The sequence below is a fragment of the Vipera ursinii genome (genome assembly GCF_947247035.1).
Source record: "Vipera ursinii genome assembly, chromosome: 2".
NCBI lineage: Eukaryota > Metazoa > Chordata > Lepidosauria > Squamata > Viperidae > Vipera > Vipera ursinii.
In genome coordinates, this window is record NC_139513.1 from 192,050,037 (window position 1) to 192,067,975 (window position 17,939).

Below are 17,939 nucleotides of genomic sequence, written 5' to 3' on the forward strand. Positions count from 1 at the left end.
GACTTTACTAGCATGAGAAATGAGTGCAATGGTGCGATAGTTTGAACATTCTTTGGCACTGCCTTTCTTAGGAATTGGAATGTAAACTGATCTTTTCCAATCCTGTGGCCACTGTTGAGTTTTCCAAATTTGCTGGCAAATTGAGTGTAGCACTTTTACTGCATTGTCTTTTAAGATTTTGAATAGCTCAGCTGGAATACTGTCACCTCCACTAGCTTTGTTGTTGCTCAGCTTTTCTAAGGCCCACTTCACTTCACATTCTAGGATGTCTGGCTCGAGGTCAGTGACCACCTCATTGTGATTATCAGGGACGTTAAGCTCATTCTTGTATAGTTCTTCTGTGTAATTTTGCCACCTCTTCTTAATCTCTTCTGCCTCTGTTAGGTCCCTGCCATTTTGGTCCTTTATCATGCCCATTTTTGCATTAAACGTTCCCTTCATTTCTCCAATTTTCTTGAAAAGATCTCTGGTCCTCCCTATTCTATTGTTTTCTTCTATTTCTTTGCACTGTTCATTTAAGAAGGCATTCTTATCTCTTCTAGCTATTCTCTGGAATTCTGCATTCAATTGGGTGTATCTTTCTTTTTCTCCCTTGCTTTTCGCTTCCCTCCTTTCCTCAGCTATTTGCAAAGCTTCCTCAGACAGCCATTTTGCTTTCTTGCATTTCTTTTTCTTTGGGATGGTTTTGGTTGCTACCTGTTGTACAATGTCACGAACCTCTGTCCATAGTTCTTCAGGCACTCTGTCTATCAGATCTAATTCCTTAAATCTATTTGTCACCTCTACTGTATATTCAACAGGGATATGATTTAATTCATACCTGACTGGCCTAGTGCTTTTCCCTACTTTCTTCAGTTTAAGCCTAAACTTTGCAAGGAGAAGCTCATGGTCTGAGCCACAGTCAGCTCCTGGTCTTGTTTTTACTGACTGTATAGAGCTTCTCCATCTTTGGCTGCAGAGCATATAGTCAATCTGATTTCTGTGTTGACCATCTGGTGATGTCCATGTGTAGAGCCGTCTCTTGGGTTGTTGGAAAAGAGTGTTTGCTATGACCATCGTATTCTCTTGACAGAATTCTATCAGCCTGTGCCCTGCTTCATTTTGCACTCCAAGGCCAAACTTGCCTGTTATTCCAGTTATCTTTTGGCTTCCTACTTTAGCATTCCAATCCCCCATGATGATAAGAACATCATTTTTTGGTGTTAGTTCTATAAGGTGCTGTAGTGCTTCATAGAACTGGTCAATTTCATCCTCTTCAGCACTGGTGGTTGGGGCATAGACTTGGACTACTGTGATATTGAATGGTTTGCCTTGGATTCGAACTGAGATCATTCTGTCATTTTGAGGATTGTATCCCAGTATTGCTTTTCCTACTCTTTTATTAACTATGAAGGCTACTCCATTTCTTCTGAAGGATTCTTGCCCACAGTAGTATACCTGATGGTCATCTGAATTAAATTCACCCATTCCTGTCCATTTTAGTTCGCTGATACCTAAGATGTCAATGTTCAGTCTTGTCATCTCTTGTTTGACCACGTCCAGCTTTCCTTGATTCATGGATCTTACATTCCAGGTTCCTATGGAGAAAAAATCTTTACAGCATCGGACTTTCCTTTCACCACCAGACACATCCACAGCTGAGCGTCCTTTCAGCTTTGGCCCAGTCGCTTCATTCTTTCTGGCGCTACTAGTACTAGCCCTCTGCTCTTCCCCAGTAGCATATTGGACGCCTTCCGACCTGAGGGGCTCATCTTCCAGCGTCATATCGTTTTGCCTTTTGGTACTGTCCATAGGGTTTTCATGGCAAAGATACTGGAGTGGGTTGCCATTTCCTTCTCCAGTGGATCACGTTTTGTCAGAACTCTCTGCTATGACCTGTCCGTCTTCGGTGGCCCTGCACGGCATAGCTCATAGCTTCATTGAATTACGCAAGCAAAGGAGGTATGTGCATATTAGCTTCCCAGTATTCAGACAACAGTTGCAGAGGAAGAAACTAATTTCATTTTAATTAGCATAGATATATTTCCTTTTAGCTTTATCAGCTGGTACAAAGTTTAGTTTTCGCATTTATTCATGTCCTTGTTTTGAAGCTTCCAAAGAAATGCAGTATTCATCCTGACACTGGGACTACCAAGGGAATATGTGGACTGTATGTTTACATGACAATCTAAAGCCAAAGCCAGGGGAAACATATTCATCAGTTGCAAAGTCTGAATTATGGCAAATGGCTTTCAGAGCAAACCACTATTCAAATTTTATTCTGGAACAAGTCTAAAATTGCATGGGAATAAACAAATTATACAATACAAACAAAGCAAGAGTTTTTGGTACACCCAACTTGAAACTCTTTGACCCATTTAAACTAAAAATATCATTTAATTAGGAAATTAAGTACTAATTGAATTAATATGGCAGAAATTAATGTTTATTACTTCAAATCTATACTTGAACACTTAGGCTAGAAAAAATAGAAACAATTTTAAAGTCATGAGCTTTTTCTTTGGTCATCTATTTAAGCATAAGAATATATTTTAGTACAAAATACATGTGCAATCTATGTGTACATACACACAAAACAATGGTAATGGCTCCAGTAACCCTACTACTGCTGAATATATTTTATATAAGCCATAAGTTCCCTCAAACAAAGTTCAATAATTCTTTTGTAAACTACCTAAATTAATCTTCTTCATTAAGTTCATTGACAAGATTGCCAAATGACCTTCATTTAGGATGAGAATTTCATAGATTTATAACACTCTTACAGCACAACAGATTCTTTTGAAAGTCCTATACAAGTTACTTGGAATATGAATTCAGAAATTCTCAGTGTGGTACTGTTATTTAAAATGGTTTTTAAATTTATTTCACTGTGTCTTGCTTCTGAAATTAATCAGCAGGTGGCACTCTACTCCACATATAAGCCATAACTTGTCTAGACAGATTTGACAGGATTCTAAAGTTATAGATATCCATTTTGACAGCAAAATCCATTTAGACCTTTTGAATGATTTTTTTTTAAAAAAAAAAGAGTAGTGGAAGCTTCCAGCAGAAGTAATAGGTCAATCATTAGTAACTGAATTTATTTTTTTGTAATATATTTTATTGATTTTTTTTAAAAAATAAATCATTTAATAATTGGTGAACAGTGTGCTGTCTGGGTTACATTTGTAAAACAATCATTAACAATTGATTTTGATAATCCATAATCCACATAATGGTTTTAGCTGATTTCCTCTTTTCCCAAAATATCCTCTTTTGCAAACATTGAGTTAATACAATTCGTATTGTGATAGATAACAATTAAATATATATTTTTCCCAATATTCCTAAAAATAATAATCACGTCAATATATTTCTTTTCTCTCCAATCATTTTGGTTGCCTTATAGATCCTGTTAGTCCTTATTTTAATTTGTTTTTCCCACCAAATTCTAGGCATTCTTACTGGTTAATATTTTCTCAAAAAATAATTACATTTCAAAATTTAACTCTATTTTTCCATATGAACCATCTCACACTTTTACATTTCTTAAGGAATTGATAAAACAATGAGAAAAAAAGGAGAGCAAGAGTAAAGAAACATAAAAAATAACACGTTTGTTGAAAATCTTTTTCTTTCTGCTTCTCTTATCATTTCCTTTCTCTCCGATGTTCCTGACATCTCTACAAAGTCTATTTTATCCAATTTGTTTTCTTGTCCTCAGATTTATTTTGTAGTCTTAAGGGATAAGTTGTTTTTTCCAATTCTTGTGAATTTTTTTCCACTAGGATTAAATCATGTTTCCTTGTTTTGTTAAATTCCAAGTCTTTATTTTCAATTCTATATCTGTTTTATCTGCCCCTTCTCTGTTGTTGTTTTCTGGATTTTTTTATTGTAAACTTAGAAATAGATTGATTTATATTTTCAAACTTATTTTGGATTTCTTTGTGGTTTAAAGTCATTGTTGTTTGAATTAGTTGCAGTATACTATATATTTCCTCCTGTGAAGTATTTATGTTTTCTTGATATGTTTTTTCTACATGTCTCTGGTCCATGATGGCCAAGAATTTGAGTTTATTTTCCTTTCTTTTCTCTACAAACAGCTTTAGAGTCCCAATTAAATAGATATTTGTAATCCAAATAGTTCAAAAAAGTTTTTCCCCTGAAATTTATAATTCTCTCTTTGTCTACAGCCTTGATTATTGTCCTTTTTTGTCACAGCTGTTCTTTGTTAAAACTTTGAAGGTCACAAACACAGATTAGCTTTTCCCAGGTTTTGCCAAATCTTATATTAAAATCATAGCTGTCAGTCTTTTTTTTTTAAAAAAGTTTTATTAATTTTCCAATTTTACATCCAGATATTTATGAAGCAACGTGGTGATTGGGTAATCAAAAATCCAATAAGAAAATCTTTTTGTACATATTCCAGGCAAAATCAGCAAAAATTCCCTCTCCAATTCCCTTAATTACAATATCACAATCAAATTAATACATTTCTAGTTATAGAACAGTCAGTTGAGACAATTATCAATATATTTTAATTTATATTTATCCATGTCCTGTTTTTAAATTTTACCTAATTTCAGTTACAGTGGTCTGAATTAGACTTTAGTATCCATAATATTCAGTTTTCAGGTAACCCAAAATTCCCCTATTTCATTATATAATAGTTGTCATATCTAAAATACATATATTGTTGGTTTAAATACATTTTTATTTTCACAAATATATTCTATTTCTCATCTTAGTGGTTCATCAATTATTAAGTAATTTTTATTATATCATTCCAAGTTCTATAATATAATTCAAAACTATGTTCTAATAGCTGATTTTCATTTCCCTTACAAGTCTAAATCCTAAATATAAAGTCAGTTTATATCTATTAAAGATTCCCCTTAGCCCATTAAAAAAAATAGCCTCTGTCATTATAAATCACAAAAGAAAAGAACCCATTTTTTAAATCTAACTCTAGCTTTCTTTTTGTGCCAAGCAGGCTTCCATACCAGTGCCTTTAAGTTCTCAAATGAGTCTCCCTTCATTCCTACACACATTGTTTGAATCGAGGGAGACCATCCAGTGGTCAATTTTTCAAAGGAACTGGCCCCTTTATAATCATTAAATTGTTGCTCTAATAAATTAAATCCCCATGTTTGTTTTAGTATAGTTATCATTGGTTCAGTCTGGTCTTCTTCCAGTCCCATCTGGCTTAGATAAGAAGTCATGCCGAGTGTTTTGGTTGTTGTTTGGCTGGCTGGATTCTCAGTATAGTGTGCTTGGAGATCCTTAAGACTCTTAGTGTTGTTTTCTTCAGCTTCTGTTGTTTTTTGGATTGTAGGTTTTGTAATTGAGATCAAGGTTTGGGTATCAAAGCTCTCAGTAGATTGTAGTTGTTGTTCTTTAAGGTCCCCTGTTTTAATATTAATTTCTTCCTCTTCTGTTGGTTTTTGGATTGTCAGTTCATCAATTGCAGTCAGGGTTTCATTTGGTAGGTTTAAGCTGGCACCTTTATCTTTCAGTCTGGAGTTCAATAATTCAGTCGCTTCAAGAATTTTTTCAAGTATAAGTTTATAGTTAAGTTGTGGGTGGTATTCCTCCATTTCTACAGTGTTTACAGATAGGTCTTTGGTGGAGGCTATTTTAATAAGGGTCAGCAAATGTCCACCTCCACTATTCCTAGAAGTTGTTTTCATTGCCAGGTGTTTCAAGTTCTTATCTTTAAAAATAATGCCAAGGATAAGTCTGAGCTACAGTCAGATGTCCTCAATGGCATGTAAAATCTTTTTCCAGACTCCAATAGACCTTTTATCCAGTTTGGATTTTTCTGGGGTTTTTTCCCTTTTCCAGCTTAAGGGGTAAATAGGGTGGTAGGTCCCCGTAGCAATAAGAATTTTTTGGTACCCCAAATATTCCAAAGGTGTAAATCCAGTTGTTTAGTTTAGTTTAGTTATGATTTTTAATTTCTTATGAGGGTTTAATTCCCCAAGTAAGCAGACGCCGCTTTTCAAAAAAAGGGGAGAGAAATTTTCAGAACGCTCCCACAGAAAAGTAGTTAGGGAAATAAGAAAGGTAAGATCTCACCCAAATCCTCCTTGTTGCTTTCGTTGTGCTTGGTTGTAATTTTGGCTTTTGGCAGGAAACGGCTTGATGATCGGCCATGTTAATGGCAGATCTTTTCTTCGTCGGTCCAAAGAAGCTGCTCTGGATCAAACGGGGGGCTGCCGCCCTTCTGCGATCACTCGGAGGGCCTCCTCACAGTCATTGCCCCTCCAGGGTGACTTTCGACCCTTTTTAGGGTCTCTCAACGGAGAAAAACCGGACTGCAGGGAGAGCACTCGCTCCTGAACATCAGCCAGCGCCGCAAGCGCAAACCAGAAGCCATAGCTGTCATAGTCTTCATCCACCACTAGGTGTCAGCAACTATTTGTTTTTCAATTTCAAAAATGAACAATTATCTTTAAAATGAGTCTTAACCATTCAAACAATTTTAGATTTATCCAGATTTAAGTTTAAAATTTCAGGTTTTATATTATTTCACTTCCATTTTGATCCTCCATAAAAAGATTAAAAGATTAGACCCATTTAGGGTCCCCAAGCAAGGAGAAATTAGCCGATGTTTAGTTACCACGCAAAACCGGAAGCCAGTAACATGCTTGTGATAAACACATCTCTAACAACTGACAAAAATTAAAAAATTATGTTTTAAAAAAAATACAATAAAATTATTAATAAATAAAAACAATATTTATAAAGAAAACAAACACACTAAAAGGGCAGACTCAATGGACCACTGAATCTTTTTCTGCCTTTGGCTTTCTGTATTTCTAACAGGTGAATATTATCCTATAATCTGTCATAATGAATTATGTTATCTATTTATTTTGTAAACCTACATGCCACCCATCTCACTTAGAAATGACTGTTTGTGGCTTATAATCATAAAAAGAAGATAAAACATTAAAACATGTGCATCCAACATTTTGGTTGGCTGGACCGCATTGAGTAAGGGAAATTGTCTTGGACCACATATAAAATATATAATATAGTTAATGTACATAAATGACAAACTCCCTTTTTTACATGATCTTCTGGGGCCACATTGTAGTTGTCAGATCCACATGCAGCCTGCGGGCCACAGGTTGGACACACCTGCCTTAAAACAAGACATGTTGGTTTTGTCCATTTTTCCTAAAACAAACAAATCAATACCATACAAGAAACTTGGTCAATTCATATTAACAGCCAGTTTTTTTATGGCAAGGAGCAGAAATCTATAATATATTGTTCAGATGTATGAAACATAAACTTAAGTGACTAATTGCTCTAATAGAAAAATCAATGCAGTTAGGATCTCTGAAAAATCCTGCAATTTTAAGATCTGGTTGCCAGTGATTTTGCTAAAGGATTACCTTTATCTCTATAGTTATTATTTTGGAAAGAAATATTGTATAAGCATGCTTACAACTTTTTCAAGGTCATTTCTGCTTTCATATCCATAATTTTTATTTTCCTTTTCAGTTGCCTTTGCTTTTGTCACTAGTTCATTTTTTAACATTTTTGTTTGTTTAATAAATCAAAATATATTTGAACTATGTACAAACTTAATTTCCTTTTTTTTCTTCTTGCTTAAGGAAATGTTGCCCTGTGGGAAAAATCCTAGCAATGTGATTGTTGTCAAATTATTTTTATTTCTAGATTACACTGTTGTACAATACCTCAAGGAGATTATTTTAAAGGGCTGAATATAAACATGAATTTAACTATATGATTAGCTTTTTTGATGTAGTAGCACTTTGTCTTTGTGAATTTGCTTCTTTCTTTGTTTGCATGTGATTTTTTTTAAATAATAAGTGATTTCACTGAAATTCCAAAAGTTCTGTGAATAAGCCAGACATCAACTACATTTCTGGAATGAAGGCACAACCCAATCTAGAATGACGCTATAGAGACATTATTCGCTGTCACCATTCCCCTCCCGTGCATCTGATGAAATGGATGGTGAAATTCCCAAATTCTCCTTCTGTTTTGAAAAATGGAGGCACTTTGAAGCGAGCACCTCTGAGCTTCTGTGAAACACATCTTCTTTCCGGGGAAAAAACCAACAGCAAGAAAAGAGCACTTTGGGAAAAGGCATGAAAGGGGAACTCTGGCAGGAATAGCCAACATCCCAGAAGATAGAAGGTTCAAGATCCAAATGGATCTTGACAGACTTGAACATTGGCCCTATCTAACAAAATGAAATTCAGTGTAGAGAAAAGTAAAGTTTTACACTTACGCAAGAAAAAAACCAAATCTACAATCACTTAAATATGAGCCAGCAGTATACGGTACTGTTTAAGGTATATATATATATATATATATATAATATATATATATATATATATATATATATATATATATATATATATATATATATATATATATATATATATATATATATATATATATATATAAGGCACATGTACTTGTTTTAGGTTAAAAAAGGGGGAGGGAGGAAAGATAGCCAGGACTACCTTTTTCCCTCTCTGCCATCACTCGAAATGGCAGGGCTACCGCCTCTGTTCAGCAGGACGAAGAAGCGGCCACCACCCGCTACACAGACAGAAGCGAGTCTGATGCAGAACGGAAGTCGCTTTCACTTAGGGCGGAAATAATGCCGGGGTTGGGCGGGGCCAAGAGAGGCGCCTGGGCGGTTGGCTGGAACCCAAAATGGCGGCTGGGATGTACCTGGAGCACTACCTGGATAGTAAGACCGGGCGTGGGATTCGGCCGGGAGGGAGGCCGCGAAACGCCGACGGACGTCCCGATTCCGTGTCGCTGGGTGGGCGCATGAGGTCAAGGGGGACGCTTCTTTGCATGTTCGGGCCATTCCTAGGTTCAGCAGCGGAGAACCTGTTCGGGAGGGCGCTTCGGCTCATCATGGTTGCCTGGTGGGTGAAGCATGATCTGGAAACCCTGAGGAGTGACTTCCCGCGGTCGTCGCGCCGTTTTAGTCGGGGGCGTTATTCCTGGGAAAGGGGGGATGAGGGAAGAGGGTAGTAGGGACACGCTTGATATTGTGTCTATCCAGCTTAGATGCTGAAATGGAGCGTTCCAAGAGCAGCCGAAAGATTTGCAGGAAGTTATTCAATTTCTTTGTTCAGTTTGGCTCAACTTTAAACCAAGGGTTGGAGTTACATGCCTCCTTCATTTTAAAAGCAACATTCAGTCTATATGGATGTACCTGTGCAGAACAAATCTTATGATTCCTTTATTCCTTTATTTGAATTTATTAGCTGCCCAGCTCCAGTAGACTCCAAGCATTGATAGTTATTGTACCTTAAAATACAAGTACTTTGAAAGCTAAAATCTTTAAGGAAGAAGGCAGATCACCATAGGAAAGAAGACAGCACATTTTAAGAGATGCAGACAGTTTGCTGGCCATCTGCAAAACAGTTCCTGCATCAATGAATACTATAAGAGACTTTGCTATAACATATATATATATATATATATTTTGCTTCAGCAGACTAATCCCACTATGATGATTCGCAGAAAACCTAATTGAGCCAGTGTTTATATACATACAAACAAATGCATGCTAGTCACGTCTAGGATTGGCTGGAACTCTTTGTAGAGTATGCTTAGTGAGAAATGTAGTGTTTCATGTCATTTAAGATGCAGATAGAGTATTTTCTAATGCTATATTTGAATATAAAATTAAGTATCTGGCAATTTATTTGCTACTAACATATGAGTGTCCAATAGTATGGGTGTTGATGTGTTAAAGAAAATAGCATATTATCTCCCCCTTGACCGATCATCTTTCCTGTCTCTGGGTTCCTCCTTTTTAGGCATTGAGAATTTACCTTTCGAACTGCAGAGAAACTTTCAGCTTATGCGAGATCTAGACCAACGAACAGAAGGTGAGTCAGGATTAGTGGAAGACAGCAATTTGAATTGTGTGTCACACTTTTTAAAAGAGCATGTTAATTTTAATGTCCATTTCTGTTACTCTGGAATTTATGGTAGTCTTCATCAGACTGCTTTCTGCTTCTTTTCTTCTAGATCTTAAATCAGAGATTGATAAACTGGCCACAGAATATATCAGCAATGCACGGACTCTATCTTCAGAAGAAAAAGTGGGTCTTCTCAAACAAATACAGGAGGCCTATGGAAAGTGCAAGGAATTTGGTGATGACAAAGTACAATTGGCTATGCAGACATATGAAATGGTATGAGATACAGCAAGAAAACAGTGTTATAAAATGTAGTTTTCTGGATCATTTTCCCCCCCATAAATTCATGAAATTTCATTCATATTCATTGGATTTCATTTATTATTCATTTTAAGTTATTAGTGCAACCAGCTTCTTTCTTCTGTTAGTAGAATCTCCATCATGCTGATGAATTGACTCTCAACTCAAATAATATACCTGCACTCCTATTATGTCTGCAGGTAGATAAACACATCCGAAGGTTGGATACAGATCTTGCCCGGTTTGAAGCTGACCTGAAAGAGAAACAGATTGAATCAAGTGATTATGACAGTTCGTCTAGCAAAGGCAAAAAGAGTGAGTTCTGCAGAGATTGAGGGGGAGGGGGCAGATCAGGAGAGTTATGAGAAATCAAGTACCTATCACATTTGGATTTGAATATTTAGGAGGAAAATACTCCAAAAGATTAACAAGGAGCATATTAGAAATTTTGCCCAATTCCACCTGATAAAGTAAGCTGAAGCTCATGAAAGCTTGTTTTTGTTAATAAAATTTGTTACTCAGAAAAGGTACTACCAAATTCCTCTCTTTGGAGCAGTGGGCTAATGCCTCCTTAAGTAACACCAGCTGCCTGCAATTAGTGCAGGTTTGCATCCCACCAGGCTCAAGGTTGACTCAGCCTTCCATCCTTCCGAGGTAGGTAAAATGAGGACCCAGATTGTTGGGGGCAATTAGCTGACTTTGTAATAATGCCGCTTGGGTGTGTGTGTGAAAGCCCTAAAAAGCAGGCATATACATAGAATGAAGGCTACTGCTAAGCTTGTAAGCCGCCCTGAGTCTTCGGAGAAGGGCGGGATATAAATGTAATAAAAAAAACACTGCAAGTTTTCAATTTCCTATAGTCTTTGCAATAAAGTACAGTTTCATTTAGATTACAATCTATTTCTAGCCCGGACCAGCCTCCAAAGACTAACTTTCAGTGAGCTTCTGTGGCTAAGGGTGGACTTGAACACGAGTCTCCCTGGTGTCAGTCTGGCATTTGGTAGCTATACTCTTAAGCAATACTGTTGGTTTAAATATTCATCTATTTTGAGAAAATATTTAGGTATCTATTATGAAAATAAGATTGAAATAGGGTAATAATCCTGACCTTGGAACATAAGTGATTCCTACTCGAATGGTAGCTGAAAGCTGTGGCAGGAGAACCTTCTTCCAGCTTTGGCAGGTGTGCTAATGACACTTTCCTGCATCAGGAGATGCAGAAGACAGTCATCTCTCAGTCAGACTACAGCAATTCACTTTATATGGGACTATAGATGACTCTGAAGCCTTAGCTCAGGGGTGTCAAACTCAACTTCATTGAGGGCCGCATCAGCATTACGGTTGCCCTCAGGGTGCCGGGTGGGTATGGCCAGGGTGGGCGTGGCCTACTGGGTGGGCATGACTAGAGTGCATATGGCCTACTGGGTGGGCATGGCCAGCTCTACATCGTTTGCATCAAGGGTGCCTATGGAGACCTGGGCAGGAGTGGGACAGATCTGAGGGTCTCTGGCAGAAGGAGGGTCTCTGGGCCAGGGCCAAGGCGGTGGGGGCCATTCCCTCACTGTTTCCAGGATGGCTTCGTGGGCCACATGAAACCACTTCGCAGGCCGGATCCAGCCCCCGGGCCTTGTGTTTGACATGTCTGCTTTAGCTCATACATAATGTGGTCACCCGCTTGCTCACTGGTGTTAGTTGATTCAGCTGAATAAACCACATGTTGTAGAAATTGCTTTGGTTGCCATTTGGCTTCTGGGCCAATTTAAGGTGCTGGTGATTACCTATAAAATCCTATATGGCTTGGCCTCTCATTACTGTTGGGACTGTCTTTTCCAGGTAGAATCTGTCCACCCTACGCAGTCTAGCAGGGAGAGAATGCTTCAGGTGCCCACCCCGAAAGAGATCAGGGACATTCTCAGGAGCAGCCCCTCCCTCTGGAACAGCATGCCCCTGGAGGTCAGATGTGCCCCTCCCCTCGTGGCTTTTAGCAAAGTGATTGAAATAGTTCTCTTTCAGAGGGCATTCAGGCTTGAAATTCTTTTTAAGGATAGCAATAGCTTTTATGAACAATATCTCATTTATTAGTTGCTTTTATATTGAGATTTTATGCATGCCGTAATTTTATATATTGTAAGCTGTCTAGAGTTAACAAGAATAGGCAGTATACAAAAGTGGCTCAAATAGGCAGGATTGGACCTGGCTACTACTTGGATGTGGGACCACTGGAAGTTCCAGAAATGTTGCTTAGACTGGATTGTTGGAAAACATCCTAGCAGAAGGTAGAAACAGACCACATCTTTTAACGCTGTCAAGAAAACTCTGTGAACAAGGAGTTAAACTTTACTTATAAGAGTTGTTAGCTTATTACAGAAATGAGGCAATGGCAATAAATTTGACTTTGAAAACCATTTGAAATTAATAGGCATAAGAGAAAAATGCATTGAAATTTTATATCTATTTGATTTCTTAAATTCTAAGTTGCACCTGTTGTTTAGTTCTTTGTATTATTATTATTATTATTATTATTATTATTATTATTATTATTATTATTATTTATTGGATTTATATACCGCCCTTCTCCCGAAGGACTCGTGGCGGTGTACAGGGCAATTAAAACACAATGTACAATATACACTATACAAAGTTAAAATAAATTAAGTTAAATTAGCCCTAATAAGTAAAATACGGAAACACATTATTTTGAATTATTTGGGGTTTACCCAGTAATGAATTAATTTTGGAATGCAGTTTTAGAGACTAGATTAGCATAATAAACAAGCCCCTTTTTCTGTATATTGTATACCAAAAGTTGTATTTGTGTATAATTGAATTTTAAAGCCATAAAATAATTTCTTAAGTTGTCTATGGAAATATGCAGGCAAAGAATATGGACAGTAGCTCTATTTTTATTAGATTGATATTCTGCCATTTATTTTTTCACATTTCTCAACTTCCCATCTTCCTCATGGTCTCATGGTTTCTAGTCTAGCTCCTTAACCACTATACCAGACTGGCTGTAAGGGAAAAGGCTAATCACTTGGGCAGTTAAAAGTCAGGAAAACATCAATATATTTCACTAGACTTTTAATTTATGAAATCAAAAAAATGAGCAAACTGAGGTCATTTTGCAATAGCATAGTATTTTTCCTGTAACAAATATTGTAGAAGATGAATTGCTCATTCCAAAATTATACTTTTTATATTAGTTGCCTATGTTTTGTACTACAATTTCTATTTTTTTCCCTAATACCTCCATCCTGCAAGTGTATTTTAACTGAGAAAAATGCTGTGTTGGAAATACATGCCTTACATTGTTTTTGAAGGTCTTGGGCAGCAGTTGGGCATATGTAGTTAATAATAGAAGATCAGGGCTAGTTCACAAATTAAAATTTCAACATCTTGAAATTTATTTTTAATATAGTAAATTTCTTATTAGGTTGGCAAGCAATTTTAAGAAGATTCAGAGCTTAATGGAGTGAAATGTGAGAGAACAAGGTATTTGTTAGATCTTCTCACAGACAAATTAGAAAATATTACAAAATACTAGATTTTGTAACAAATGAGCAGTAGAACATGCTTTATGAATAAAAAAATCAACATGACTCTACAAAGAGAAATAAAGAATAATATAAGAATGTCAGAAATAGAGAGTAGTTGACATTATGGACTTTGAAAAAAAAAGTTTTTTTGACATAATCATCATCCAAACTCTTGAATGAACTTAGTGAACATGGAACTGGATCAGAGGTAGAACATAAGCAAAGGTGGAATACTGGAGGTTGTGTATGGTACAATTAATTGGTTGATTAGCTACAGCTTTTTGGTCTATACAAAGGTATTTTACTTGTACTTTTCTTTTTATATTATCCATACAGAAGGCCGTGCCCAAAAAGAAAAGAAAGCTGCTCGTGCTCGTTCCAAGGGAAAAAACTCTGATGAAGAAGCACCAAAAACAGCCCAGAAGAAGCTGAAATTAGTCCGCACGTGAGTGGGTGGGAAGAAGCAGCAGACTTAGGCCACTAGTTTGTGTACTAGTAGGTGTTGCTTGATCTTCCCTAGATCAGTCTACTCCATTTCCAGCACAATTGTTCTGCTCGTGCTTTCCCTAAATTTGAGAAGATAAAAGTTCCTACGAGGCAAGTTGTAAAAGGTGTCCCAAAGGTGCTTTTTCCAAAAGGCTACTGGACTTTCTTGGTTTTTTTTTTAAGGTGTTTCACTTCTCATTCTAGAAACTTCTTCAGTTCTGATTGGCGGGGAATGGAAGGTCATCTGGTCATTAGCACTCTCAGGTGCTAAATCTGAGACCAGTCATTTATTATAATACGTGGTTTATTTGATATAGATTGGAGGGAATTCTCTTTGGGACATTAAAAAAAACTTTTGCTAACTCAGCCTTTTCCATTTAAAGCAGCACAGAATATGGGATGCCTTCAGTGACCTTTGGAAATGTCCACCCTTCAGATGTGTTGGATATGCCTGTGGATCCCAATGAGCCCACCTATTGCCTCTGCCACCAGGTCTCCTATGGGGAGATGATTGGTTGTGACAACCCTGATGTAAGAGAGAGTCATGCTAACAGAGGGTGGAAAATGAGGGGAGCTAAACAGACAAGACATATATGGCCTTATTACTTATTTATAAAATCAACTTTTTATTAGGATCCTAACAAATTGGCAGGGTGACACCTTTGCATACTTAAAATTATTAAATTAGTCTTGCACTTATTTTCTAGATATATTTGTTTTTAAAAGTTAACAGCTAGGGAAACCCTTGGATTAGGAGTATTATGTGCTATTGCTGTGTTTAGGAAGAGGGTCTGTTTCCTTGCCAAGCCTGTGCTTTTTGCACCTTCAAAATGTTACTTTTCTGCTGTTCTGTCTTGGACAAATGCACTATTTTAAGAAATACTTCCACTTGAATTCATTCTATCTGAAGCCATTAAAAGTCTCTCTGGAATGTATTTCACTACATCCAAATAGCTGTATATATTTCAGTAGCTGTTCTATCAGTACTTCAGTCCTGACCCCTCTCATAAAAGAAGCTATAGGTGGAGGCAGCACCTAGGCAAACAGTTATGCATATGTGTGCCAATAGTTTATAAACCTTTCTTTTAGACTAGGGATAGAGGATGCTGGGCATGCCTTTGATGGTTGAGGGAGAGAACTATTGCATGGGCAATATTGCAAAGGAAGCAGGACTATATCATAAATGCAATGGAAAGCATACTGTTTTCTGCTGTATGGACTGCAGAAGATACTCCTTGAGTATTTTTAATTGTATTGGTCTTTGATTGTAAAGAACATTTGACTTACTGATTGACTGACCAGATTGCGGAAGGCATTCAGAGTTGTTAGAAAAGTATTAAGCATATCTTAGGACTTAGTCTAAATTTACATTTGTGCAATTTAAACTGCAGAAGCCATGCTGTCAGTTTTTAGCACTTATGGTCACTGGTGCTCAGAAAAATGCTTCAAGGACCAGATGCTATCCTGGGCACTCATTCATTCATCCATGCCCTAAATTTTCCTACCAAAGTGCAACAGCCTGAAGCATTTATCAAGTCTGCCCCATGTCTTCACACAGAGAGCCAGTTTGTTCTAGTGGTTAAGGAGCAAGCCAGCAAGTGGGAGATCTGGAGTTCAGGTCTGGCCTTAGCCGTGAAAGCCAAATGGATAACTTTGGGCCAGTCACACACTCTCAGCCCAACTCACCTCACAGGGTGGTTGTTGTGGGGAAAAGGGAAGAAAGCGAGTTGGATATGTCTGCTGCCTTGAGTTATTTATAAAAATAATAAAGGCAGGATAAAAATTAAATAGTGTGTGTGTGTGTGTGTGTGTGTGTGTATGTGTATGTATGAGTGTATATATATTTCCCACTGACTAGCTGTGGGTCACTTTATTCCATCCTCTTATAATAGCATATCAAAAATGTACATAAGTGGTCAGGAAAGAGGTTTTGCATTAGAATCATGTTCTGTTTCCATTGGAAATGAAATTAGATCATGGCCAGTTGCCCAAAGAATACTGATTCATCTCTGTGATTTGTATCCTTTACTAGTGCTCCATTGAATGGTTCCATTTTGCTTGTGTGGGCTTGACAACAAAGCCAAGAGGGAAATGGTAAGTAACTGTTCTCTCTAATCCCTGGTCTTCTTTGTAGCTCTTCTGAAATGTTGGGATATCAAATGTTGGTCCCTGGTAGAGGAGGATGTTCTCAAAGAATCAGTTGGGTAGTCAACCAGGAGAATTACCCCTATTCGTTCATATGTTTATTCCTACATCAAAGTCTGTTAGCTATTTATAGGAGCTTAATAGTGTTGTGACATTTAATAATATTTATGTATCTGTTTGCTTTTCCATTCCCATGGACAGGGAAACAAACCAGGAAGCCAGTAACATTGCATTAAAAACTGCTGGCTTTTAAACATAATTAAAATATTAATTATGATCTCTCCATTTGGCCATGCATTATTGTCAGGGCTTTAGAACTCATAAACAGTTAAATCCCCAGATTTCTCCTACTAGCCCCATTAGTGATTTTTCAGATTCCTAAGGATCTTGCCCTATAAAAGAAGGAAAAATTGTTTGGGTACCGTCCAGCAAGACAAAAATCTCTTGGAAAAGCTCAGATCATGGGAGAAATTCAATTTGACGTATCAAGGGCACAATTTCAGCATCCAATTTCATTTGTAAATGCAATGAATCTTCTCCACGGAGCATTTGGAACCCAATCCTGCAAGACCACACGTTGGAAAACTTATCAACTGTATTATTCAGAATTTGAATTCTATATGGTTTATGGTATGACTATTATACATACACTGGTTACAAAATATTTGAGAGTGGTAGTGTGAAAATAATACTTTAAAATATTAGGTTATTATTATTTTTTTGTTTGCAGAATTAATTAATCAATTGTGTGTATCCTTTTTTTCTTTGATAAGTGTTGATCCCCGAATTATTGCTTTGCTTTTTCTCCTTGATACAGGTTCTGTCCTCGCTGTTCCCAGGAGAGGAAGAAAAAATAAATTTTATCATCTTCCAAGGTCCAGAGACTGTTTCCAAAACACCCAGCTCTGCAGTTGGGGTTCAGCACTCTTCTCCCAGTTCCTGGGGCTACGTTAGGTAGGGGTCCCCACTCTGGGTGAGCAGAGCTACTTGTGAATGGTTTGTATCCATTTGATGGTTCCTGTGTGTACTGAAACACTCGCTGCTTTGTCCTTGAGGAGGAGGAGGAGAAGTCAGTCGTCCCCTGCATAGGTTTTAAAACCTGCATCGGCTTAAAGGAACATCGATTTCTTGGTAGGGGAATCATCTGATTGAAGAAACTGCAGTTTTCCTTCCAGACTTCCTAATTGGTGTTCCAAAGGAGGGGCCACCGAGTCAACCCTTCGTGCAGTATGTATTTTAAGAAGACAGGCTTCTTATTCTCCCTTCCTTCTCCACTACTACAGCATTCCATTTTTCAAGTGGAGGGAGCCACATAGAGGCAACTGAAAAGTGACCCATTTTTCTTTATGGGGAAAAATATTAAAAAGTGAAAAGAAAAAAAATTCCTGTCCAAAATATTTCATGGATTTTTGTAATGGAAGCCAACCGGGCTCCAGTCTTTTCTTGGTGGTGCTTGTTTTAGGGGGAAACCCCATATTGTAAAATATGTATTAAATAAAACCAATTCAACACATGTCATGAGTGATTTTCACTTTTGAGTGGAGGGTGGTGTGAT

General features: G+C 37.3%; 1 protein-coding gene across 2 annotated transcripts; it reads left to right on the forward strand.

Moving 5' to 3' along the window:
* The first annotated feature begins 8,660 nt into the window (after positions 1–8,660).
* On the forward strand, positions 8,661–17,897 carry ING4 (inhibitor of growth family member 4). 2 transcript variants are annotated; one of them, XM_083351924.1, is made up of 8 exons: positions 8,661–8,725; positions 9,813–9,884; positions 10,027–10,193; positions 10,418–10,532; positions 14,090–14,198; positions 14,623–14,770; positions 16,272–16,333; positions 17,202–17,897. In XM_083351924.1, the coding sequence occupies exons 1-8, from the start codon at positions 8,689–8,691 to the stop codon at positions 17,239–17,241; spliced, it is 750 nt and encodes a 249-aa protein (XP_083208050.1). In that variant the 5' UTR covers positions 8,661–8,688; the 3' UTR covers positions 17,242–17,897. The 2 variants fall into 2 exon arrangements, with proteins under 2 accessions (XP_083208050.1, XP_083208051.1); XM_083351925.1 differs by having other exon boundaries at positions 14,626–14,770.
* Positions 17,898–17,939: the final 42 nt, after the last annotated feature.

Excerpts from the sequence above, each read along its gene's own strand:
- ING4 (XM_083351924.1), top strand. The coding sequence starts at position 8,689 with ATGGCGGCTGGGATGTACCTGGAGCACTACCTGGATA. Across the intron at positions 14,771-16,271 it reads TTGGTTGTGACAACCCTGAT|TGCTCCATTGAATGGTTCCA; the intron begins GTAAGAGAGAGT and ends ATCCTTTACTAG. Across the intron at positions 16,334-17,201 it reads ACAAAGCCAAGAGGGAAATG|GTTCTGTCCTCGCTGTTCCC; the intron begins GTAAGTAACTGT and ends TCCTTGATACAG.